We start from the raw sequence: 27276 nt of genomic DNA, 5'->3' as shown, positions 1-27276 counted from the left end.
TGATAAATTAATTTTGTAAATGAATTGCACTAAGAATCTAAGGGAACATTGCCCATGGTATATGTTCAAAGACCTAAAATGAAAAGGTCTTAGGAAGGGAAGACATGGGACATATGCAAAACGAGAGTTTGATGGTAATCTATGTGAAGGTAGAAAGCAACTCAACCGGGCTGTTCCCGTACAAACAATTCATCCACGTCTTTTGGACTCTGGCTTCTTTCTGTGAGAGAGAGTGATAAGAGAAAGTGTGAGAACGAAGCAAGCGGCGGTGATGAGCAACTTCCAGCCACGAGGACCACCAGAGTTATTGGCTACAATTGTGTGAAGATCGTTTTGCTCTTCTTCTTCATCTGAACGACATACAAAAATAGTAAATCCCAACAAATCTGAGGAAATTTCGTCATGGAATGCTATTTGTATCATATTTATTGACCACTTATCGAATAGAAGTGACTTCATGTGAATCACGTGTATTAGAGAGGGTGGTCGGTAAATATGGTACAACTAACAACACTTGTTTGTTGTACGTTATCATAAAATGCGTTAATAAACAAGACACCTCTAGTATCTTCATCATCAGAGTCCTCAAGGAGCTCAATCAACCTAATCGGACTTTGTGCTGATCCACAGAGGGTGGTATACTCCTGGCTTATATTTCCTGATACATGGATGATCAGAATCTGTGGAAACCTGCACAAGCTGAATGCCAAACTCCTTTACCTGAAGAGAAGGTTTCGTAATTACAGGAACTATCACTTGATCGCCACCATCTAAGCGAACCTCCCCAATTTCCAGTGGCTTAACCATATCATGTCTTCTCCTTCACCTGGAATACCGTAGAATATTGGGCAATATATCCACTTCCGGCCCTTGGTCTTATTACTGACACTAGTAATTATTAGCTCAGGTGAACCTTTAGCAGAACGATTAGTGAACTCATTGGCGTACAATTTTGTATAGACAGCGAAGACCTTCAAGCCTTGAATTCTGTGATTATCAAGTAGAGGCACAGTAAAAGATATCGGGGACTTTGAACTTTTATGGCTGAACTGGCCTGGAACCTCATTCCCAGCAAAAAATGTGCTGAATATATATTTTTCATACAGTCCCTAATATATACATATGCAATGTCAATGACAATAATACAAGTGAACTATTTCTTTCCTATGATCATGAGAGAGAGAGAGAGAGAGAGAGAGAGAGAGAGAGAGAGAGAGAGAGAGAGAGAGAGAGAGACGCACCTGGACGGGACTCCAATCAGGGTTCCTCCAATTTCTTGACATCCAAGATCGTTTGCACATCCGAATGGGTGCCATGGATTCCAAGTTGGACAAGCCCAAAAGGTTGATCATTTCTGCGTCAACACTTCCAAGTGGCGGTGATGATCACCTTCCAGCCACGGAGGCTGCCAGTGTTGCTGCTGCCTGTCGTGGCTGCAATTGTTTGATCATAATGTTTCTCTTCTTCTTTGTCTGACAATGTAAATGCAAAATAACAGAAAATCCCAACAAATTAGATGAAACTTAATAGTCCGAGTAAAATGAAATGAGTTAATAAACAACACACCTGTCGTATCTTCATCATCAGAGTCCCCAAGGATCTTATTAAACCAAATCGGATCTTGTATTGGTTCATCTCTTCCGGAAATCAAGTATACTCCTGGCTGATATTGATCCAAATCTCCACTCATGACACATGGATAATAAGAAGATTCTGTGGAAACAGTCGTCATATTATGATTCTCTTGAAGCTGGATGCCAAACTCCTTGACCTGATGCCAAGGTTGCATTATTACTGAAACCACCACTTCATCGCCACCTTCTAAGTGAACCTGCTCCTCCAACTTCCAGAGGCTTAACCATATCATGTCTTTTGCTTTTTTTTAAGGTAGCTAATTGGTGACAGTACTGACAAGTTGTAGTCCTTTATTGTCAAAACAAAAAAAACAAAAAACAAAAATTTCAATAGGAATATGGCTTTGGGCAAAAAAGAAAAAAAAGAAAAAGAAAAGAGAAGAGAAATTAAACAAAAGCAGTACAAGCAGTTGGAGATGCATTACATATAAAAAGTCATGTTGACATGTGTTATAAACATGTCGTGGAGCCCTCAAGCCGATGATTTTAGAATTTATTAGGGGCAAGCTTTTGGACTTTGAGAGAAAATGAAGACTGTGTGGTGTGTAGGTGGCTCGATGTAAGGTATGATATGTAAGCTTAATAATACAGATAATATTTATTATGTAGTGTGTTAGTTAGGTGGCTTAATATAATGTATGATGTGTAAGTTTAATAATATCATGGTTGTGAGGATATACATTGGGTTAAAGAGTTGAATAAAAATGCTCCTTAAATATATAGAAAAAAAAAAGGTAATTATTTTTAGTCAAGGGGGTTCTTTAAATTCTAATGATCAAAGTTAGATTATCATATAAGGGACAATCCACTGGAAATCAAGATGTCTTTTAATTTCTTACTAGATGATATTATGTTTTTTTTTTTTTTTGGGTCGAAATCTGATGTCATTGAACAACCTAAACGAGAAGGGGCAAAACAGAGACAAAATCAAAGGAATATAAACAGAGTTAAGTTAGACTCAATGCGCTAAAACCTTTCACAATTTAAAATACCAAACTTAGAACTTAGACCCCTTCACATATTATATCTCCTTTATTTTCACAATTTAAAGAAAATTTCACAAAATATATCAACAGAGCAGATGCAGATGCTAATCTCACAATCTGGGTTGGGCCACTTCAGTTTTCCAGCCCAAAGACATGTTAAAACTGAACAAATGGGGTCAATAAAAATATCTCCGAAGAAGATGCATTTGATGCTACGAAATGACATTGGATGTATGCAAAAACAGAGTCTGCTGTTGAGATGTACAAAAAATTCATCCGGGGCTTGTGGACGGTCGCTTCTTTCTGCGTGAGAGAGAAGACAGCTACATTTTCATACCAACAGGACAACAGAAACAAGCTGCGAGCACCTTCCAGCCATGGAGTTCGCCGGAGTTATTGCTGCCTGTAGTGGTTGCAGCTGTGATATCATCCTGTTGCTCTTCTTCTTCGTCTGGTAAACATACAAAACGAGAGAAAACCTCCTCTACAAAACATATAAACAAGACAAGTGAAAATCCCAACAAATTAGAGAGGAATAGGGACTGACCTGTGAATAGACTAACGAAATATAGATTCATTTATTATTTTGTTTTATATTTGGAAATAGTTGGAGTAAAATTATGAACTGCGTCAATAAAACATCACACCTCTCTTATCTTCTTCATCAGAGTCCCCAAGGCGCTTATTATACCATATTCGATCATCAGAAGAAGAATCTGTGGAAATACTCATCATATTATGATTCTCTTCTTGTTGCATCTGCACAAGTCGGATGCCCAACTCCTTTACCAGAAGCCCAGATTTCATAATTACAGAAACAACCACTTCATCGCCACCTTGTAACTGATCATCCAAATTCCAGTGGCTTAACCATATCATGTCTTCTCCTTCACCTGGAATACCGTAGTGTGATGGGCAATACGCCCCCCTCAGACCGTTGCTCTTATTTTTTACCATTATATGTGACAAATAACTGTGGTGGGCAATAGGAGAATCATAGTCAGCATTCACATAGACAACAAAGACAATCAAGCCTCAAGTTCTGTGATTATCAAGTAATGGCACAGTAAAAGATATTGAGGACCCTCTGCTTTTATGGCTGAATTGGCCTGGAACCTCATTCCCACCAAAAAATGTGCTGAATATACCACGTTCGTACAGTCCCTATATATGGATGCAATGAAAATGACATTATTAGTCAACTTCCTTTGATCATGTGTGAGAGAGAGAGAGAGAGAGAGAGAGAGAGAGAGAGAGAGAGAGAGAGAGAGAGAGAGAGGCGCACACCTGGACAGGAATTGGATCATCCTCTTGTAAATTTCCGTGTGATGTGTACATGTACATCCGTATGGGTGCCATGGATTCCAACAAGTTGCACAATCCCAAGAGGTTGATCATTTCTACATCTACTCTTCCAATGGGTTGTAACTTGTACCTGTACTCCCACTCAACTAGGTTGTAGTTGCAACCAAATTTGGTGCAGCCTTCCCAGGCTAAACGGGGGTATTGATACGTTATTTTTTCCAATGATATGCAATTGGTGATATCCAAGTCGCTTAGTTTTGGTAACCTGAGAAGCGATTTGAGACTTGTACACTTGTAAAAAGAGAGTTCATGGAGCCTTGTTAATCCTTTGATACAATTTGGCAGGCAACCAATTGGATTATTCCCTAGATTTAGTCTCTGCAATGAGGACAAATGACTAAAATCCATAGGAAAGGCATCATCCGAAAGGTTGCACCCCCAAAGACTTAATTCTACTAAAGAGCATGGTAAAGAACCCAAGATACTCGAACTTCTTTCTAGCCATAATTCACTTATCGAAATTCTATCTGTCTCAAGCACTTTTAACGAGTCCATGTTCCTCAACATCTCAATTGATAACCCATTAAGATTTGAGCAACCAGATATAATAAATGTTTCAAGTGATTTTAGCACACAAATGTTCTTGGGAAGCATCCTAAGGGCTTTGCAATCTTTCATATTCAAGTAAATAAGTCTCTCTAGGTTTCCAATGGATCCATGGACGTAAATCAGGCTTGTACAGTCTACTAGAACCAACTTCTCTAGATTTGGGCAATATGAGAAGTCAATGGTTTCTGTAAAGGAATGAGAATGGCTGAGATCAAGGATCTTCAAGGACCAAAGACACTGTAGAGGGGAAAAAATGTGCGATGGAAGAAATCAATGTTGGGAATTAATTGTTATATATATATATATATATATATATATATATCAAAATACAAGCCTAATGAAATGAACAGAAATTGAAATGCATGTAATAACATACTTTTGTTCCTTCATAGATTTGTCTCAAGCCGCTATACTGCATTTCAAGAACAATCAGATTGCCCACTGGAAAATCGGTGGGTATAGAATCCAAAGGAAATTCAAGCCAACACAACCATCTTAATCCGGTACAAAATTCTGCATAACATCCGTTGAGTTTTACATGACTGAGATGGAGTAGTTTTAATTCGTGCATCCTTGAAAATGCATTGGTTTCCAAGACTTTCTCATTTGAGTTTATGGGACTGTTTGTAGGGCACATGTGCATGTCTAGGGCAAGACCTTCAATTGTTTCTGTACCCTACAGAATAAAAGGGAAAAACATTTGGAAATATTTTAGAAGAATAAAAACAAATATGTATACAAATAACGCATATTTCTTACATTCTTTTTTGTCAAGATTTTGAAAGAGTCCTTATGATGCCATACTCTACTACGCTTCCAAGGCTCTTTTGATTCTAGGCGAACAATTTCTCTTCCCATTCCACGAATCAGATCGTGCATATGCACCTTGTCCCATCCATCAATTATTGTCACCAAACATCTATCGACGAGATTTTGAATGCCAACAATTGTATAGAAATCACATCCATCTAGTATTTTAACAATGTTATCTTTGTCCATTCCGACAAAGAAACAAGCAATGTGGAGGAATAATTCTCGGTCATGGTCATCTTGCAAAGAGTCGTAGCTTACTCTTAGTTTATTTATTATTTCACCATTTGGAATAGCTTCTAACTTCTCCAATGCACTTTTCCATAGACATATACTTCCCCCCAACAAAGAAGAACCTAAAACTTTGAGAGCTAATGGAAGTCCTCCACAATGATCGACTAGCTTCTCTGAATATTCTATGTAATCTTCAATGGGATGGTCTTGGCCAAAAGCGTGCCAACTAAAGAGCTCCAATGATTCTTCTTGAGTCAAAGTTTCAACTGCATACACTTCAGTAACTTGATGAGCCCTTAACAGTCTTGCATGCCTAGTTGTTATGATGATCTTACTTCCTGGGTAAAATCGATCTTTCATTCGAAGTACTGCATCTAATTGGTCCATATGATCCACATCATCGAGAACAAGAAGAACCCTTTTAGAGCTTATTGCATCTTCAACCTTAATTAATCCCTCACTAACATTGCTTATTTTCATTTTTGTCCCATTCAAAATGTCAGAAAGAAGTTGTGTTTGTATTTGAACTAAGCCATTGGGTTGCTGTGAAACTTCTTTGATATTTTCAAGGAAGCTGCTTCCTTCAAATATTCTAAAGTTTGAATTGTAAACAGTCTTTGCGATGGTTGTTTTCCCTATTCCACTCATCCCATAGATTACAAGTATGCCAACATCAGTCGACCTGCGTTGTAACCAGAAATTAATTCTTTCGACTTTGGAATGCATTCCAACCAAGTTGGGAGCAACACTCAATGGTGTGCGACTTAGTTTGTCTCCAATCACTTTAACTATTTTCTTGATAAACTTTGACTCGTACCTAAAAAATTGCAATCAAAATGAAAGAGAATTCAAACATGCAAGCATGATTTCATATACTTAAGTTATAAAATTCCATGATTTCATATATAATAGATGAAATCAGTTGCAACCAAATAAAGAAACTAATTCAGTTGGTAGTAGGAATGAAATTACCCATTAGCTTGATTTTGCAAGACCATCCCTGCCAGATCTGCAACCTCTGCAAGTGCCTCCCTCCATGCCTTCACCTTCTGCAGTGGTTGACTTTTTTGGTGTCTAGCAAATGCCTTTGCAAGGCTTCCTGTCTGCTTCCTTACATGAGATGGATCCACATCGTAGAAGACAGGCAAAACGACATGGTCATCTGAGGTCCTCCTCTTGCGTTCAAGGATCATCACCAGCTCGTCAAGGCACCATTGGGACGACACGTAGTCTTTCGAGAACACAATGACAGAAGTTCGTGAGTGTTTGATTGCTTTCTGCAGTTCGGGCTTGATGCCTTCTCCTCTCTCGACTTCATCGTCGTCTCGGAAAGTGTGAAATCCGGCGCTGACAAGGGCCGTGTAGAGGTGGTCAGTGAAAGTCTTGCGAGTGTCTTGGCCTCTGAAACTCAGGAACACGTGATAACGACAATATCGAGAAGCATTAGAAGAGGAGGTCTGTGGATCAGCTGCTTTCACAAGAGCCATGGATATCGACGACTTGAAGTGGTCAAGAACAAACTAGCGTTTGCTGGTGTCTGTGATGAGCTGTGGAAAATTAATTTAAAGCTTCAATTGAAAGCCAAGCATGTTATGATGAATTGCAGAATTGAATGAATGAAAAGACAGCCTACCCATAACCCCATTGACTTGACTTGAAAAGCGATTAGGCTAACATAGCACACAGAAAATTCATGTTGTCTCAAATGTCTTCATTTAACAATGACCATAATGTCACATAACAGTGATTAAATACCAAAATTAATTTCTCATTGGCTGAAGTCTCTTCATCTTATCACGTCCAATTCCTTACACTTGACTCCAAAAGAATTAATGTCATTGTTGTAACAATTTCTCTATTAGGTTATTAGTCCTCGTCTTGCCTCCAACCCTGAATTCTGCATTTAGAGAAAATTCTACCCAAGTATAATAAGTAAGTAGGGTAGTTCTTGGGAAGTTCATAATGATCGCTTTCATGGTTGATAATGAAGGATTTGATATCAAAGCCTGCATACTTTTCTTGGTCTATCAGCTAGCTAAGCCTACCCACCTTATACAAAGACTTGTAAAACTCATCAAACACTTTTTTTTTTTTTTCCCTATCAAATGATTGGAATATCATTGATAAGTTAGAAGACTCGATTACAATAGCCACATAACCAATCGCTTGAAACTCATATTTAGACTCCAATAAGACCTAATACGGGTTTTAATGGGAGTACAAAAGATAATAACAGCTATGATACACCCATATCAATAAGGGTAAAAGATAATCACGACTATGGTATTCTCCCCAATGGAATACAAAAGATTATCCAACACGTTCATGCTCTAGTTTCGTACTGATTTTGAAGTGACGATTAAAAGGGAATTGGAACTTGCTTACTTATCTATTTACTGTCCGTGTGTCTATTTGACTGTGTTTTGGCTTTCAATTTCGATGCACGCCATATGCGGGTCAGTTTCTGTCTTGTATGATACTCGATCGAGATTGCAAGGCTAGTCATGCATCAATCTCACCTTTTTCCACATCAGTTTTGGCTTCTTTTTCTTTGATATTTCTTCAACTTCAAGAATCTCTCAAGTGGGTCGTCCTCCATTTGACTATCGAATGGCTATAACTTAAGGCAGCCTTTCAGGGAAAAAAAGAAAAAGAACAAAGACTTATGATTTCATTGACTTGATTAAGAGTCGTTTCTACAACAGATCCAAAATCATTTTTGGCATCATCTTCATCTTAGTGTGTTGAATAGATTCATGATAATGATATAATCAATACGAAACCCCCTCATTTATGGGACGGCTAAGTAGTCTAGAAGAAGAGTATGATCAACCCCTTCAATCTAATGGGTTTTCTTAATTACACTTCAAGCAATCTTTCACTCTACAGATTGTGATAAATTTTTGTAACCAACCTTCAAATGTCTCTTTTTAAACAATAAATTAAAACTTGTTTATGTTTATAATATTGAAAGATGCCCTAAAATTCGTATCCAAATGATAAAATTGCAGAATTACAAAGTAAGCCAACGTTGCAAATCTGTTTCAATTTTTTTTTTTTAACGGGCAGAGTGAATCTAATTATAAAAACCTAGAATATTTAAGCTTTACTAAGTATGAGGTCTCAAGTTCATATTAGTCAAAGATTCTCAAGCGTGTATGCTCCATTTGGGACTAATAAGTCAAAAAATGTCGCCTAACCCAGTCAGTTGCCGCTCCAACAAATACCACTCTTTACATTATTTTTCTTGAACTTATTTGTTTAGGGACTAATTAGGCGATTAGTTCAACATAATCATAAATTAAGCAGGCGTATTACTCTGTTTTCACTCTGTGACCTTCGTTACTCTGTTTTCCTTGAGTTTTAAGTTACGGGTTCCCTTGTTTGGGGCTCTGGTCTTCTTTTTTGGGCTTTTGGCACCAAGACCATATAAAATTCATGGCCCCAGTAGCTGATGGTTTTGTTACAGTGGTCAAAAGCATAAGATAGGCATAGAAACCAAATCAGATTGGGCCATGATCCATGGGTGTGCCGAGCATTTCTGTTAGTGCAAGAAGAATGGGTGTGTAAAGGAGATTTGTTAGGAACTTTGTCGATCCTCAACTCTATTATTCAAGTTGCTATAACTTTCAAAATGGAACGCTCTGGCATCGTTGTTCCATTTATTAATCACTATTTGGTTGTCTACAGATTTATTCTCTGAAAAATTAACATACTAAGAGAATGTTCTTGATATGCATTGACTGTTCTTGATATAGAACTAAACATATGGTACTGAGATTTTTAATGCGCTTGAGATTTGAGCTCTTTTCAGCACCTGTCGTAAATTAATTTTATAAAATGAGCAGCTCAAAGAATCAAAAGAGAACATTGCATTGCGTGATACATATTCGAAGAAGATCGATGCATTTGATGCTACGAAATGAAATAGGTCTTAGGAAGGAAAACATTGGATATATGCAAGAAACAACTGTATGCAGTTCGGGTACAAAGTTTATCCACGGCTTGTTGACTGTCGCTTTTTTTTGTGTGGGAGAGAAGACCGGGCGATGAGAGAAAGCGTGAGAAAGAAGCAAGCTGCGGAGATGAGCACCTTCCCCTTCCAGCCACGGAGGCCGCCGGATTCATTGCTCCCTGTCGTGACTGCAATTGTCTGATCATAATGTTGCTCTTCTTCTTTGACTGAAACAAAATAAAAAATTACAGAAAATCCCAACAAATTAGAGGAAACTTAATAGTTGGAGTAAAATCAAATGCGTTAATAAACAACACACCCGTCGTATCTTCATCATCAGAGTCCTCAAGGATCTTGTTAAACCAAATGGGATCTTGTATTGGTTTACTTCTGCGGAAAAGCAAGTATACTCCTGGCTGATAAGAAGAATCTCCACTCTTGACAGATGGATAATAAGAAGAATCTGTGGAAACAGTCATCATATTAGTATTCCCTTCTTGCAGGTGCTGCACAAGCTGGATGCCAAACTCCTTGACCTGAAGCCAAGGTTGCATAATTACTGAAACAACCACTTCATCGCTACCATCTAAGTGAACCTCCTGCTCCAACTTCCAGAGGCTTAACCATATCATGTCTTCTCCTTCACCTGGAATACCGTAGCATCGTGGGCAATAGATCCACTTCAGACCCTTGCTCTTATTTTTTACTCTAGTAATTATTGGCCCGGGTAAAGCTCTACCAGAAGAATGAGCATACAATTTTGTATAGACAATGAAGACCTTCAAGCCTTGAATTCTGTGATTGTCAAGTAATGGCACGGTAAAAGATATCGGGGACTTTGTACTTTTATGGCTGAACTGCCCTGGAACCTCATTCCCAGCAAAAAATGTGCTGAATATACCTTTTTCATATAGCCCCTGTAAATCACAATATTATAAGTAAACTCTTTACTATGATCATGAGAGAGAGAGAGAGAGACAGAGACAGAGACAGAGAGATGCGCACCTGGACGGGATTCCAATCATCCTTTTCGGACATCCACATTCGTTTGCGCATCCGAATGGGTGCCATGGATTCCAAGTTTGACAAGCCCAAAAGGTTGATCATTTCTGCATCAACACTTCCAATGGGTTCTAGCTTGTACGTATACTCTCTCTCAACTAGGTTGGGATTGTTCCACAATACGGTATGTCTGCGGGACCAAAAGCTTTGATATGTTATTTTTTCCAATGATACACAACCTACTACTTCCAAAGTGCCCACTTTTGGTAACTCCTCAAGCAATTTCAGACTCTGACATTGCGAAAAAGAGAGTTTCTTGAGCCTAGTTAAACCTTTGATACAATTGGGCAGGCTACAAATTGGATTGTCCCCTATATTTAGTCTTCGCAATGAGGATAGATTACTAAATTCCCTTGGAAAGGCATCATTCGAAAGATTGCACCCCCGAAGACTTAAATCTACTAAAGAGCATGATAAAGAACTCAAGATACATGAACTTCTTCCAGGCCTTAGTTCACCTAATGGAATTTCATCTGTCTCAAGCACTTTCAGAGATTCAATGTTCCTCAACATCTCAAGTGATAACTCATTAAGACTTGTGCAACCAGATATAATAAGTGTTTCAAGTAATTTTAGCATACATATGTCCTCTGGAAGCATCTTAAGATTTTTGCAATCCTTCATATTCAGGTAAACAAGTCTCTCAAGGTTTCCAATGGATCCATAAATCAGGCTCACACAGTTTACAAGAATAAGTTTCTCTAGATTTGGGCAGAATGAGAAGTCAGTGGTTTCTGTAAGGGAATGAGAATGGCTGAGATCAAGAATCTTCAATGATGGAAGACACTGTTGGGGGAAAGATGTACAAAAGCAAAAAATGTGGGAAGTTAATTGTTAATAGATATAGAATTTTTTTATGAAACGAAAAGCTTAATGAAAGTGAAAATTTAAAATAATAAAAAAACCGAAAAGCATAGAGTAACATACTTTTGTTCCTTTGCAAACTTGCCTCAAGCTGCTATATCGCATTTCAAGAACAACCAGGCTCCTCAAAGAAAACTCGGTGGGTATAGAATCCAAAGGAAACTTAGTCCAACACAACCATCTTAATCCTGTGCAAAATTCTGCATAAGATCCGTTAAATTGTACATGACCAAGATGGAGTAGTTTTAGTTCCCACATCTTTGCAAATGCATTGGTTTCCAAGACTATCTCATTTGAGTAAATGAGAATGTTCGTAGGAAGCATATGCATATCAAAGACAAGACCTTCAATTGTTCTCGTACCCTACAAAAGAAAGGAGAAAAACATTTGGAAAATATTTACAAGAAGAAAAACATATATGTGTACATATAACACATGTTTCTTACATTATTTTCCAACAGGATTTTGAAGGAATCCTTATGATGCCATATTCTACTACGTTTCCAAGGCTCCTCCGATTCTTGGTGAACAACTTCTCTTCCCATTCCACAAATTAGATCATGCATATGCACCTTGTCAAATTCATCAATTGTCACCAAACATCTATCGATGAGATTTTGAATGCCAACAATTGTATAGAAATCACATCCATCTAGTATTTTAACAATGCAATCTTTGTCCTTTCCGATAAAGAAACAAGCAATGTGAAGGAATAATTTTCGGTCATGGTCATCTTGCAAAGAATCGTAACTTACTCTTAGCTTATTTACTATTTCACCATTTGGAATGGCTTTTAATTTCTCCAATGCACTTTTCCATACACCTATACTTTCCCCCAACAACGAAGAACCTAAAACTTGAAGGGCTAATGGAAGTCCTCCGCAATGATCGACTAGCTTCTTTGAATATTCTATGTAATCTTCAATGGGATGGTCTCGGCCAAAAGCGTGCCAACTGAAGAGCTCCAATGATTCTTTGTTATCCAAAGTTTGAACTGCATGCACCTTAGTAACTTGATGAGCCTTTAACAATCCTGCACGCCTAGTTGTTATGATGATTTTACTTCCTGGATAAAACTGATCTTTCATTCCAAGCACCACATCTAATTGGCTAATATGATCCACATCGTCGAGAACAAGAAAAACCCTTTTAGAGCTTATCGCATCTTGTATCTCAGTCATTCCCTCACTAACACTCTGTATTTTTACTTTTCTCCCAATCAAAATATCATAAAGAAGTTGTTTTTGTATTTGAACTAGGCCATTAGGTTGCTGTGAAATTTCTCTAATGTTTTCGATGAAGCTGCTTCCTCCAAATCTTTCAAAGTTTGTATTATAAACAGACTTTGCAATGGTTGTCTTCCCTATTCCACTCATGCCATAAATTACAAGTATGCCGACATCATCTGATCCATCTTGTAACCATAAATTCAGTTCGTGGACTCGAGAATGCATTCCGATCATGATGTGGGGAACATTTAGGGGTCTACGCCTTAGTTTTTCTCCTATCACTTGAACAATCTTGTTGATAAACTTTGACTCGTATCTGAAAAGTTGCAATCCAAATGATAAAAATATATCATACATCCTTGCAATAGTACAATCCGTCTAATTAATTATTGGACTTCAACTATATTGTGAGAAGTTTTAAAATACGCCAAGGAGAAATAATTATACTATCCTTGCAAAACCAAAACCAACTGCCAAGGAGATAATGATTATACTATCCTTGCCCCAAAATAAAAAATCACTAAATATCTCAAGAAATTACCCTTGATTTTGTAAGACCATCCCTGCCAGATCTGCAACCTCTGCAAGTGCCTCCCTCCATTCCTTCTCTTTGTTCGATGGTTGGGTTTTTTGGTGTCTAGCAAATGCCTTTGCAAGACTTCCTGTCTGCTTCCGCACATCGGATGGATCCACGTCGTAGAAGACAGGTAAAATGACATGGTCAGCTGAGATCCTCTTGTGTTCAAGGATCATGACGAGCTCGTCAAGGCACCATCTGGACGACGCATAGTTTTTCGAGAACACAATAACAGAAGTTCTAGAGTGTTTGATTGCTTTCTGCAGTTCGGGCTTGATACCTTCTCCTCTCTCGACTTCATCGTCATCTCGGAAAGTGCGAAATCCGGCGTTGACAAGAGCCGTGTATAGGTGGTCAGTGAAAGTCTTGCGAGTGTCTTGGCCTCTGAAACTCAGGAACACGTGATAACGACAACATCGAAAAGCTTTAGAAGAGGGGGTTTGCTGAGCTGCTCTCACAAGTGCCATGGATGAGGTGTTGTGAACAAGCGAACTGTCTGAGTGGAAATTAAATCTTCTATCAAGTTTTGAGTTCCTACTTCCTTCCTGGATTGTATAAACAAGCAGCTTGTGAATGACCAAATGAAATTAAGGATCATCCATCCATTGACTTAAAAAGCAATTATTTTGAGTCAAGCAAATGACATCATTATGTGTTTTTTTTTCTCTTTAAGATAAAAAAGGGAGAAAGTAACATAAAGGGACAATACGATTTGGAGACTTATTTGTCTTTCAAAAGGTGAGTAACGGCATGACAAATTCTAGGTTCACACCATGCCATTGCCAGGAAACCTCTGCCTATATCACTTCGATCTTTGCTGGATCCAAATTTTATGCTCCAATAAACTATAGGCTAGTTGCGGTTTTGAAATTAAAAATGTCACATGTTGTATGTATTATTCCTAGATGAGATATTATATGCTACGGGATTTGGCTACAGTACAAACTCGTATACAATACAAACATTTGGAAATACCACACCTGTTTGGCTGAATACACTACTCGAAGGGTAATCATATGACTCATTAAGTGACATTTTGTCCAACAAATGTTGGACTTCGGATCTTCTATGCCCCTTTTTAAATTTTAAATTTTAATTTTATACTCTTTATGGAATTTGGGTGGTAGTTATGGCCACACCCGAATCCGCACGATTAATAATTGGGTAATTTTTGAGTCAACCCGTTATGACCTGTTTAATAAACGGGTGGGTTTCAGGTCAACCCGCCAACCCGTTTAAATACCCACTAACCCGTTTAAATTCTGTTAGATTATAATAAATATTACCATTATACAAGGATCCTTGGTGGAGTAGTGGTAATCTGTTCGGCTTTAAGGAAAGAGGTCATGGGTTCAAAACCCCTTGGCTTCTTTTCTCTATTTTTTTAATATATATTTTTCTTTCTTTTCATTCTATCCTGTCTCCTCTCACTCCTAGAAAACATGATAAATAAAAAAACTGTCATTGTGTTTGAAACGACGACGGTATTATAAAACCTTCGTGGATAACTAACTTAAACACCTAAAAAATGGAGATTCTCATGGATGTTTTTAAAAAACAACGCACCAAATTAAAAAAGCGTTGTCTTATTGAAAAGGTTTTCTTTAGAGTTAAACTCTGAGCCCAAAAACGATGACAGAAGCTATGAAGCCACTGACGTAAAAAGTAAATACGACGGTTTTCAACAAAAGCCGTCATGTTAACTCCTAAATAAACACGACCAAATTTTCTTAGTCAGCGTAGTATAATTTCAAAGGAATCCACGTCGGTATATTACAAAACATTGACATATTAAGTCAATGTACCACGACGGCAAAGATAAATTTATCGACTTTTTACTCACAGTGTACTGCGACGGTCTCTGTTACTCTACTGTCCGGGTAAGTTGTACTAACCACGTTAGTTTGTTCCATTCAGGACATATAATATTGCTTTACCACACCGTGAACTTAAAAGTACCGTCGTATTTATTCGCTTTATACGTGTGACCTTATCTGTAAACCGATGTCTTAGTTTTTATTGATTTTTAAGATTTATTTTTGGGTTTTTTTGTAGCCTACGACGGTAGATCAACAGAATGACAAGAATTGTAAAAATCACGACGGTTGATATAGAAAACCATCTTAACAAAAAAATTAGAATGAAATCTTACCATTGGGAATTTTGTTCCTCATCATAATCGAATCACTAATGTGAGAGAGAATTTTTTAGAAGTTGACGATGTATGTATCTTTGTGTCTTTGAGATACACAAAGGCACATACACGTCAAAATCCAAAAAATTTCCCTCTAAAATTTAACGACAGAACATTTGCTTTTAGAAAGACAGTTTTTAGAAGTTGATGATGTTTGCGTGTTTGTGTCTTTCAGATACACAAACGTGCACACACATCAACATCCAAACTATTGCCTCCAAAGAGGTGAGATACACAATGACAGGACCCGAACCAAATTCCGCTTTGGAATTCGAGTCGAACCCTGTGCGTGTCCGACACTTGGCGAATGTCGGGCATAATTGACCAAATTGCCCTTCTAATTAAAATTTTAACCTTGACTCCTGCCGAAAATTCGGCAGAATCTCCCCTGTAATTTGCTCAATCCCAAAATTTCCACCTGTCAGAACGAGCAAAATATCCATACAACCAACTGCCAGCACTTCAATATACATGCCAAAAGTTCCAATCTCACTCTAGGGCAATATATCAGAGCAATCCTAATAGTTTACAGAGAAGTGAAACTTTTTACAAACCAACACTTCTGTAACAAGGAGGCCCGGAAGGCAAGATGGCCCGGTGGTGGATTTCCTGTGCACGCTACAGCCTGGGGGCGCAAAACATTTGAAAATGTGAGTGGACACAAATAAAGGTTCTTAAAATATCCTAAGAATATACTAACCCCCATTGTAAAAAAAAAGTTAAGTAAAACTGAATATGTACTCTGCATTTGAAGCATACTAAACTCACGGCATTCACATGCTGAAATCAAGGTATTTATATATTTATATAAATATATACAATCATATTTAAGAGCAATAAAACTTGCATGAAAGCACTGAAATCCAAACTTGCATAAAAACACTGCAATCAAATTTGCATAAAAGCAATGTACTTAAACCTTGCCTAAAAGCACTGCAATCAATTAAAACTACCACTCGGGTGTACCCCTATAATTCCGTCAATTCCCCTGGCAGGTCTCGGCGACACAAAGTCTATCCGAGCCGCAAACTGGCAGAATTCAGGGGACCGTAGTCAGCCTGATCCGCAATCCTGGCAGGTCTCGGTGACACCAAGTCAATCCGAGCCGCAAATCCTGGCAGGTCTCGATGACACCAAGTCAATCCGAGCCGCAAATCCTGGCACCCACGTTTCGGGCGATCCCGACACTCGTGAGGCAAATGTCAAGTGCACTGACAAAACTGAGGGTAAACTGGATGTCGGTAGACATCGGCATAACTGAGGGTAATAACCATAGATGGGTACTCACGGTGGTTTAAAATATATAACATTTCTGGAAAGATCTGATGAATAACTGAATGTTTATTAAGTCAAGAACTCTGCTATCATCAGAAAATATAAGGTTTCTAAAAAATCTAATAAATCTATGCATTTCTGTTAAATCTGAAACTGTACTGCCACATTATCTGATATAAATCTCAAACTCTGCTTTCTGTAACTCTTTAGCATATCAACTAAGCAGCATATAAATAAGATATTTAACTTCACAAGCATACTAGGAAAAATCACAATGAATAAAACTTATTCAAGATCAAATAATAAAACTCATTATATAAACTCATTTATCTAAAATCATTTATGAAAGAAAGTCCACTCACTCCTGGTCCGAGCTAGCTAGACCTCCTGAAGGTCTCTCCTGCGGGCCTGCCTGGTCCCGGGTGCCTGGGTAAACCATCATGAATATTTAATTAATAAAACTGCTCGGTATAAGTTTTTAAGTAAAACTCTGACCTCTGACTTTTAGAAGTGCGTGCACTAACTTTAAAGTCATGTTTCTGCCCACTAAGGCATTTCAGATGTTTAAAAATCGTCTGAAAGGACTCAAGACTTCACTAAGCGATAAACTTTCATATTGGTCGATACGAAACCCCGTGGGGTCCACGACCTCCAATGACCAATCTGAGAGTTCCTTTAAGTTCTTCACATTTAAAGAACCATATCCTGCAAGTTTGGTCTGAAACTGACGATCGGATTGATCACGATCGTGAAATTATAAAATTTCCAAACCCTAGCCCCAGGGTTAGCAATTTCGGAGTATCTGGGACTCCGATTCGCAATCCGTCGAATCCTACACGATTCTGAAATTATTTGAAACAACATATCCGAAATTGAGCGCGATCCAACGGTTCAACAATACTGAACCCGGAACTCACATAATATGGAAAATCCGTTCGGGGCTCAAACGGTATCCAAATTGAGATCCGCGAAATCCTACGCGCTCGTTACAACATAAGGATCGCAACAAGACACAGTGCCACTGCACTACCCTCACCCACGCACCGCAGCACGCGCCGGCAGCGATGGGTGTCTAAAGCGATTACCCCTCGCCGGAAAAACTTCAAACCACGGCTCCAAACTCCTACCCTAGGTAAAACACCATATTTGGAGCCACTTTTGTTCTTGGACCTACCCCAAAAAGTGGCCAGAAGTGGCCCAAAACGGAGGCCGAAAATCGACTGAAACTTCAAGCTCAAAAATCCAATAGCTACACTACGAATCGATCTAATGCTACCCAACAGGCAGCTAGAACAGCTCGAGAGGTTCAAGATCCATACCTGGGTCGACGGAAATGGTGGCCGGAGGAGGGAGATCGATGGCGTTGAAGTTTCGGTGACCTCCCGACGATTTTCTGCATTTTCCGGCCAGCACAGGCCGCGTCGCCGACGGGGAACGGTCGGGGAAGGAAGAGGACGTCGTCCCGGTCGTTTTGGTACCGGCCCCGTCCACAGCCGTGGTCGGTGGCCGGAGATACGAAGGAGAGAATGGACGGACGCGGGAGAGGGAGAGAGAAGGCTGAGCTGGTTTTTATAAATTCAACTTCGAAATATTTACGGTTGTGCCACTGAGACTCTTTTGACCATAACTCTCTCACTACAACTCCGATTCAGGCCCACTACATGTCTATGAACTCATTTCACCGTGCTCTACGTAACGATATAAGTGGAATTGTCAAATTCATTCTCGATCAAAAAGTTACATTTTTCTTAATAAAATATTCCGAGGGCAAAATTGTCTTTTCGCAAAATAAAATATTCCTTAATTGTGAATTTTAGGTTTGGGTTATTACACACAAAGGCACATACATGTCAAAATCCAAAACATTTGCTTTCAGAAAGACAATTATTGCCTCCAAATAGGTGAGATAGAACCAAGGTCTGAAGTGAGGACGGCAGCCAAGGGCAAGAAGAAGTTGGAACCCTAATTGAAAACTGAAAGTGAAGGTATGTGTGAAAAACCCATATTTATACAAATAATCTTCAATATCCATGTCGGTTCTATTACAAGAAGCGACGTCTAATTAAAATAATCCACGTTGGTATAAATACAAATAACCACGTTGTTTTCGTAAACTAAATTCATCGACTTTTAAAACAAACAACGTCGGTTATACATAAAATGACGACGTGGTAACTTACAATATCACTTCTTCAAAAGTAAACGATTCAAAAGTAAACGTTTGACGTGTAGTGCCCAAAGAACCACGTCATTTTTGGAATACCAAAAGTCAACTGGCTTTATTACTAACCACGTTGGTTTCTACTATTATAACGTCGTGGTAAGTACATACTAGGGCGGTTTTTGATAGAACCGTCATCGTATTGATCTTTGGGACAATATAAAACCTTTTTCGTCACCTGACCTAAACTTTTACGTTCTCTCTAACCGATAAAAAATTTCAGTTTCTTCTTAGTTTCCCTCTCATTTCCCAAAAGCTGCGTGTCTAATTCTCACTCTCTTCCTTGTCTTCGTCTCCAAAACTCCAAAGTTTACTTCCAAAGAAAACTTTCTTTGCAAGCCAAAGGTATTTTCTCACTCTCTTTTTCTTTTTCAATATCATTTGAAGTTTTTTTTTTTTTTTTTTAAAGAATGAGTCTGGAAACAAGACTCCTTTCAAAAGGATGAAATCTTTCATGGTTTGGATAAAATACCTAGTCCCTCAGTCTCAGGTGCTGTGAGGATGACAGTTTTGTCTTGTATTTACGTTTTTATTCACACACCACGACAGTAATTAAATTCGTGCTATTTCAATAGCACGGCTATACTTAATAACTGACGTGGTGTGATAATAAATACAACGTTATTAAGATAAAACCGTCGTCTTATTTGAAACAAACATGGGAGATAGAAATCTGGGCGGTTTTTTATTTATCAACTCATAATAAGACGACGGTTTTATCTTATTTGCGTCGCTTAATTCTCTTACCATGAAGTATTTGCACATCCACGTTTCTATAGATTATCACGATTGTTTTGTTTTTTTGTCGACGTCTGAACTCTAATATTATGTCATTGTTTTTACTTAACCGTCGTTGTTTTGCTTGCAGTTGTTATTTCTCTCCAAAAATGGTTTCGAAATTTTAAAGTAAGGAGGCTCAAGTATTGAAAGGTCGAAGCAAGGACCTTGCAGTTTCAAAGGCACAAATGAGTGAAGTCAAATATGTTCAAAGCAATCCTATAAAGAAGATGAGATTTACTTCAACCTCTGAGAAAGGCCCAAGCTCTGCGACATTTGATGAGGAAACTCAGGAACACGTGATAACGAGAAAGTTTGAAATCCAGAAAGATTCTCCTCTCTCGACTTCATCGTCGTATCGGAAAGTTTGAAATCCGGTGTTGACAAGAGCCGTGAATAGGTGGTCAGTGAAAGTCTTGCGAGTGTCTTGGCCTCTGAACTTCAGGAACACGTGATAATTAACGACAATATCGAGAAGTAGTGGAAACAGAGGAGGTTTGTGGATCGGCTGCTCTCAAAAGTGCCATGGAGGTTTGTGAACAAGTAAACTGCCTGGATGGATTGTATAAACAAGCAGCTTGTGAACATAGTCTGAAATATCGGTGGTACTCATCATATTATGACTCTCTTGTTCCACCTGCACAAACTGGATCCCCAACTCCTTTACCTGAAAGCAATGTTTTATATCTACTGAAACCACCACTTGATCGCCACTTTCTAAGTGCTCATCCTTAAACTTCCAGTGGCTTAACCATATCATGTCTTCTCCTTCATCTGGAATACCGTAGTGTGTTGATGAATAGTCCCACTTTAGACCCTTGCTCTTATTTCTGACTCTAATCATCACACCCATGAGCCACTCATAGTAAGGAAAATCAGAGCCAAAACACTCATAGACAGCAAAGACGTTCAAGCCTTTAATTCCGTGATTATCAAGCAAAGGCACGGCAAAAGATATTGAGGACCCTCTACTTTTATGGCTGAATTGGCCTGGAACCTCATTCCCACCAAAAAATGTGCTGAATATACCGTCCTCATACAGTCCCTATATATATGCAATGGAAATGACAATATTAGTCAACCATTTCCTGTGATCATTAGAGAGAGAGAGAGAGAGAGAGAGAGAGAGAGAGAGAGAGAGAGAGAGAGAGAGAGAGAGAGAGAGAGAGAGAGAGAGAAGCGCACCTGGACGGGCCTCCAATCATGCTTCGCTGAAATATGAGATGGTCTGTGCATCCGAATGGGTGCCATTGATTCCAACAAGCTGCACAATCCCAAGAGGTTGATCATTTCTACATCAACTCTACCAATGGGTTGTAACTTGTACTGGTACTGCCACTCAACTAGGTTGTAGTTGCCACCTAGTGTCATTGACTCCAAACAAAAGGATTGATGTGTCATTGACTCAAAATGAAAGGATTGATGTGTCATTTTCTCCAAAGAAATGCAACCTTGAATATCCAGGCCGTTTAGTTTTGGTAACCCCAGAAGCGATTTGAGACTAGTACACATGGAAAAAGAGAGTTTATCGACCCTCGCTAGACTACAAATTGGATTATTCCCTAGATTTAGTCTTTGCAATGAGGACAAATTACTAAAATCCGTAGGAAATGCATCATCCGAAAGATTGCACCCCCAAAGACTTAATTCTACTAAAGAGCATGGTAAAGAACCCAAGATACTCGAACTTCTTTCTAGCCATAATTCACTTATCGGAATTCCATCTGTCTCCAGCACTTTCAACGAGTCCATGTTCCTTAGCATCTCAATTGGGAACTCATTAAGATTTGAGCAACCACATATAATAAATGTTTCAAGTGATTTTAGCATACAAATGTTCTTGGGAAGCATCCTAATCTTTTTACAATCTTTCATATTCAAGTAAATAAGTCTCTCTAGGTTTCCAATGGATTCATGGACATAAATCAGGCTTGTGCAGTCTACTAGAAACAATTTCTCTAGATTTGGGCAATATGAGAAGTCAATGGTTTCTGTAACGGAATGAGAACGGCTGAGATCAAGGGTCTTCAAGGACGGAAGAGATTGTAGGTGAAAAAATGTACAGAAGAAAACAAGGTGGGGAGTTAATTGTTATAAATATATAATTTGTTATCAAACTAAAAGCCTAATGAAAATGAAAAAGAAATTGAAAAGAGTAGAGAGTAACATACTTTTGTTCCCTTGAATACTTGTCTCAGACCGCTGTATTGCATTTCAAGAATAATAACGCTTTCCAAAGAAAAATCAATGGGTATTGAATCCAAAGGAAACTTAGTCCAACACAACCATATTAGTCCTGTACAAAATTCTGCATAAGATTCGTTAAGTTGTCACATAAATAAGAAATAAAATCTCAAAAAAGAAACAGAAACAAAGAAAACACTTCACCTAAAATATTTTGTGATACGTTTAGCTCAATTGATAACTTGTAGAGTACACAAATGTTAGCCCCTAAATATTAGGCTCTCAGAAGAAGGTGAGAATCTCACCAAGTATGCATGAAAGTTCCAAGTGAGCATACCCCTTCCTGCAAATGAGAGGGAGATAGAGAGAGAGATTATTTAAACACTATGATGGTATCTCAAAACACATATTTCAGTGTAACAAAAATGCACTTTTCTTAACTACTTTTTTCCTGAATCCTTAGCCAGGACAACCAATATGTAGCAATTACGGCAATCACAGCAACCAATACCAATCATGAACATCACATTTGAACCATACACTTACAGATGTAGCAATACAATATTTGAAATGGTAATGGCAACCCAAGACACTTCACCTAAAATATATAAAAAAAAATTCATGTTTTCTTCTTTCTCGTGAACTATTATTTTTTTCTTACCGAACATACCAACATTTAAATTTATCAAATAAATGCAACATACTCAACGAACTCAACCTCTGCGTTTGCGTGAAAAAATAGTGTGTTTGTTTAATAAAGTATTTTATGAGGTCCAATTTCTCGGGGAACAACGAACTCAACGAACGCACTCCCTACGTTTGCCTGTTTGTTTGAAAAAGTAAGTTAGTGGGGTCCCTTTTTTGGAAAACGAGCAACTTTACTCAATGAACGCACCCCTTTCGTATGCGTGAATAAATATCCCGTTTGTTTGAAAAAGTAAGTCAGCTGGGTCCATTTTCCCAGGAAACAGGCAACTTTACTCAACAAATGCAACCCCTGTGTTTGCGTGAACAAATAGCCAATTTATTTGAAAAAGTAAGTTAGTAGGGTCCATTTTCCCTGGGAACGAGAAACTTTACTCACCGAACGCAACCCTTGCATTTGTGTGAACAAATAGTCCGTTTGTTTGAAAAAGTAAGTTAGTGGGGTCTATTTTTTCAAGAAATGGGCAAATTTACTTAACGAATGCAACCCCTGTGTTTGCGTGAACAAATAACCCGTTTGTTTGAAAAAGTAAGTTAGTTGTGCCCTTTTTTTAGGGAACGGGCAACTTTACTCAACAAACGCAACCTCTGCGTTTGCGTGAGCAAATAGCCCGTTTGTTTGAAAAGTAAATTAGTTGGGCCCATTTTTTTGGGAAACGAACAACTTTACTTAATAAACTTAACCCGTGCATTCGCGTGAATAAATAACCCGTTTGTTTGAAAAAATAATTTAGTTGGGTCCATTTTCCCAAGGAACAAAGCAACTTTACTGAAAGAACGCAACACGTGCGTTAGCATGAGCAAATAGCCCATTTGGTTGACAAATACGTTAGTTGGTCAATTTTCGCGGGGAACGGCCAACTTTAATAAACGAACGCAACCCGTGCGTTCACATGAAAAATAGCACGTTTGTTTGGTAAAGTAAGTTAGTTAGGTCCAATTTCATGGGGAACAGCGAACTTTACTCAACGAACGCACCCCTTACGTTTGCGTGTAATAATAGCGCGTTTATTTGATATAGTAAGTTAGTCAGTCTAATTTCTTAGGGAACGACGAACTTTACTCCACGAATGCATCCCCTGCGTTCGGGTGAAAAAATAGCTCGTTTGTTTGATAAAGTAAGTTAGTTTGCTCAAATTTCCTAGGGAACGACGAACTTTACTTAACGAACGAACCTCTTGTATTCCCTCTGTAAAATGCCTTGTTTGTTTGGTAAAGTACCTAAAAAACATCTCTCTTTATCTCTGCAACGACACTCTAGCGTTCCCTAAGTAATTGGCATCGTTTGTTCGGTAAAGCTGGTTGGTTGGTCCACTTACCCGAAAAATGATAAACTTTACTCAACGAACGAACCTCTTCTTGCATTCCTTGTGTTAAATACCGTGAAAGTGCATATACGACAATATTCACCGAAATGTTTATTATTGTTGCCAATTGTTACTAGATTGTTAATGGGTAAATAATTCAATGACATAGCATTCGAGCCAAACGTTTCTTTAAACATCACACTATCTCTAATTGCATACAGGGGGTCAAAAATTGCATAAACGGTATGCAATTGCACATAAGAAATAATATAGCAAAACAGTGTGTTGGATGTTAATATTGGTATTAAAATTCCATCATTACCAGAGTTCTTGAGTAAAAAAACAAATCTCAAATTGAAAAAAAAAAAAAAAAGTAGGAAGAAAATTCAAGAATCCAAGACTTTAAAGAAAATCAACAACCTAATTGTTCAAAATTTCATACCTTATTTTGAAGCACAAATCCATAACCTCATACATGGAAGAAAACAAATCCTCCATAAAATGAAAATTACATGGGTTTGATGGAGAAAGGATTACAGTGGGTCTGATGCTGTGATGAAATTAAGATAAATTATTAAATTATTAAATTATTAAAAATTATTAAAAGAGGGAAAAAAAAAAATCACCAAGATTCAATCCAAGGTGTTGAATTTTTTCTCCCATCAAAGGCTCTGCAACCCAGACATCCTCACTCCAGATTCAATACTAAGTCGTTGAATTTCTACTCAAATAAAGGCCTTTCACACCAGCTTCGTCGAACTCGACCGAATCACCCCACTCTATCTCCTCTCCGATGGTTCTTGCATCGCGGCATCGGCAGAGGGGAGATGCTCAGATTCCAACTTGGGGACAAAGATGAGGATTGGATTTTAGATATATATATATATATATATTGCAAAGATGAAGCAACTCCAGTGCACGCGACGTCTTCCTCGCGTTCGTCAAAGCTTTTTCGTTGATTTTCTCAATCACATGTATTTCACGTACTCTTTAATAAGAAAGGAGTGAATAAGTCATCAGGTCATCAATCTTAACCCTTGATTTTTAAAATGAAATATGAACCCTTAGATGATTGGCTGTACCCGTACAGCTGAGGCACCACAGAATTTTCGTACTTTTAAATGATAAAATTATGTGCATGGGATAGTGTGTACCCTTGGCTCCATGGGCAGCAGCCGAAAGCAAGATGGAAAAGTGGAAGAATCATGGTGCCTCAACAATGTATAGTTTTAGATATTATTTTATGGGGGAGTCCAATTGGTTGGTGACATGTGTGCTACAACATTTGTGAAATGTTTTTGGGTTCTTTATTTGTCCGTTCGAGCCATCCACTTTAATTCTTTCTCTTTGTTTAATAATTGATCAATTTGTCTGCAGGTGCTTTTGCACTAGTGAGAAGTTTTTTTTTAAAAAAATTTATTTATTTTAAAATTAAAAAAATAATGAGTAGTTGTGTTTTATAAAAATATAATTCATTATCTGATTTTTCTTTCAATTTTTATTTTTTTAATATACACTACTACAAAAAAGCAAAAAGACGACGGTAAATCACCGTCGTGTATTCGGTTTTTCAATGGTCGTGGAATCCACCGTCATCTTTTCCCTCATAAACCACGACGCTAAATCACCGTCGTTGTTAAAATATACAACGTCATCAACAAATACAAAACGACGTCTTTGTACTGCAAAAAGATCTAAAAAAGCAGTCGAGGATAAGAATAGACGACCAACTATCTAAAAAAACCGTCGTTAAAAAGGAAAAATATGACACATATTAACAGAACAAGGCCGCAAGATAGACATACAACGACGAAAATTAAAATAAGACGCCGTTAAATATCATTTTCACGACAATAAAAATATGACGTCTTTAAATACATTAGAAGACGACGTTATTGATACCTACTACGTCGCCCATATAAAAACAGCCGTCGTAAAATAAATTTTCCACTTCGATTTTTCTATAAAAGATGACGTGGAAATAGTTGTCAGTGTCATTATTTACGACGTATGTATTTATAGAGTAGACGTTGAACAACGAAACAACGTCGGTTACAAATATATGAGAGTCGTATTACAAAATTTATACGTCCTATTTTCAGAAACAAACAACGACGATAAATATTAGACGTTGTTAAATACAACAACGTCGAAAACAAATAAAAATAGACGTGTGTAGTCTGCTAAAGTTCTAAAAAATAGTCGAGGATGAGAATAGACGACCAACTCAAACAAATCACCGTCGTTAAAAAGGAAAAATATGACACATTAAAAGAACAAGGCCGCAAGATAGACATACAACGACGACAACTAAAACACTACGCCGTTAAATATAATTTTCACGACAAGAAAAAATATGACGTCTTTAAATACATGAGAAGACGAAGTTATTGAAATCTACTACGTCTCTTATTTACAAACAACCGTCGTGAAATAAATTTGAATATTAAGTTTAGCCAGCAGATCAAGAAATTCATCTGCCTTGGGGACACAGAATCATCTATCATTAAATGAGGGCATGATACAAAGTGTGAATTGGCTTCAGAATACAAAGGGATCTTGTTAGTTTGATAGGGCTGATAATCTCACGAGCACATTCTGTACGGAAAAAAAGGAGAAACTAAAAAAACCACAAAAGGACTGATACATCTTGCAATTACAGGAAGGAATCTGATTTGTCCAATTGGTTAACTGACTTAAAGATCAATTGATAAGGACATTTCACCAGATTTTCAATATCTTTTCACCACCCTTGTTTTTTCTTGGGGGTGAAAACTTGTCCATGATTTCAACAGAATCATCACTCGAATCGTTACTAGAATCATCACTCGAATCCCCATCTTCATTATCAGTTTCTTCCTTCGTAGGTACTATTTGCTCCCCATCATTGGTGCACTTTGCACCTTCTCCAGAGCGGAAAATGACAAGATCAAATAAAGGTGTACTTTTGCTGGAAATCAACACAAAAAGACACAGATCACCAACTTCCAAATGATTGTCACGCACAATGTCCATCCAACCACGCCTGAATCTGGGCCTTCCTTTGCTCAAACCTGTGAAGTCATTCCTGTGAAGTCATCCTTCAAGTTTCGAATGGGAGAACTTGGTCTGTTGGTTTGAGCAAAGGAAGGCCCAGATTCAGGCGTGGTTGGATGGACGTTGTGCGTGACAATCATTTGGAAGTTGGTGATCTGTGTCTTTTTGTGTTGATTTCCAGCAAAAGTACACCTTTATTTGATCTTGTCATGGACAACGGATATGTGTTGTAGTTAGAAGATTTTCTACAGCAAAGTTCAAAAATGCGATAACATAGGGTGATTAAAAGATACGACAAAATTAAATCCATTC

General features: G+C 38.0%; 2 protein-coding genes and 1 long non-coding RNA gene across 6 annotated transcripts; all 3 read right to left on the bottom strand.

Annotated features, from left to right (window-relative positions):
* Positions 12–8599, bottom strand: LOC18770968 (TMV resistance protein N). 3 transcript variants are annotated; one of them, XM_020557470.1, is made up of 9 exons: positions 7212–8599; positions 6551–7125; positions 5294–6395; positions 4911–5210; positions 3908–4771; positions 3268–3784; positions 1567–3104; positions 1242–1472; positions 12–1109 (listed from the first exon to the last, which is right to left on the bottom strand). In XM_020557470.1, exons 2-6 carry the CDS (start codon positions 7063–7065, stop codon positions 3656–3658), a joined length of 2910 nt encoding a protein of 969 aa, XP_020413059.1. In that variant the 5' UTR covers positions 7066–7125; positions 7212–8599; the 3' UTR covers positions 12–1109; positions 1242–1472; positions 1567–3104; positions 3268–3655. The 3 variants fall into 3 exon arrangements, with proteins under 3 accessions (XP_020413059.1, XP_020413060.1, XP_020413061.1); XM_020557471.1 differs by lacking the exon at positions 7212–8599 and having other exon boundaries at positions 12–350; positions 560–1109; positions 6551–7196; XM_020557472.1 differs by lacking the exon at positions 7212–8599 and having other exon boundaries at positions 5294–6260; positions 6551–7196.
* LOC18770586 (protein SUPPRESSOR OF npr1-1, CONSTITUTIVE 1) lies at positions 9428–13869 on the bottom strand. Of its 2 annotated transcripts, XM_020558355.1 has the most exons (7): positions 13230–13869; positions 12215–13004; positions 11906–12031; positions 11523–11822; positions 10539–11381; positions 9853–10450; positions 9428–9760 (listed from the first exon to the last, which is right to left on the bottom strand). In XM_020558355.1, exons 1-7 carry the CDS (start codon positions 13730–13732, stop codon positions 9573–9575), a joined length of 3348 nt encoding a protein of 1115 aa, XP_020413944.1. In that variant the 5' UTR covers positions 13733–13869; the 3' UTR covers positions 9428–9572. The 2 variants fall into 2 exon arrangements, with proteins under 2 accessions (XP_020413944.1, XP_020413943.1); XM_020558354.1 differs by having other exon boundaries at positions 11906–13004.
* On the bottom strand, positions 15815–18251 carry LOC109947646. The gene is made up of 3 exons (XR_002270425.1): positions 18054–18251; positions 17097–17160; positions 15815–16084 (listed from the first exon to the last, which is right to left on the bottom strand). It is a non-coding gene; the product is annotated as an uncharacterized LOC109947646 (long non-coding RNA).

This window comes from Prunus persica, chromosome G2 (genome assembly GCF_000346465.2).
Source record: "Prunus persica cultivar Lovell chromosome G2, Prunus_persica_NCBIv2, whole genome shotgun sequence".
NCBI classification, from domain to species: Eukaryota; Viridiplantae; Streptophyta; class Magnoliopsida; order Rosales; family Rosaceae; genus Prunus; species Prunus persica.
Note: the sequence above shows the minus strand (reverse complement) of the source record. Positions and strands in the feature narration are given on the sequence as shown.

Coding starts and splice junctions, on each gene's coding strand:
- LOC18770968 (XM_020557470.1), bottom strand. CDS start 7,065: ATGGCTCTTGTGAAAGCAGCTGATCCACAGACCTCCTCTTCTAATGCT. Junction 5,211..5,293: donor AAATCTTGACAAAAAAGAAT/GTAAGAAATATG, acceptor TTTATTCTGTAG/GGTACAGAAACAATTGAAGG. Junction 3,785..3,907: donor ATGATCCAATTCCTGTCCAG/GTGTGCGCCTCT, acceptor ATCCATATATAG/GGACTGTACGAACGTGGTAT.
- LOC18770586 (XM_020558354.1), bottom strand. CDS start 13,732: ATGGCACTTGTGAGAGCAGCTCAGCAAACCCCCTCTTCTAAAGCTTTT. Junction 13,005..13,229: donor ATGGTCTTACAAAATCAAGG/GTAATTTCTTGA, acceptor GCAACTTTTCAG/ATACGAGTCAAAGTTTATCA. Junction 10,451..10,538: donor ATGATTGGAATCCCGTCCAG/GTGCGCATCTCT, acceptor TGTGATTTACAG/GGGCTATATGAAAAAGGTAT.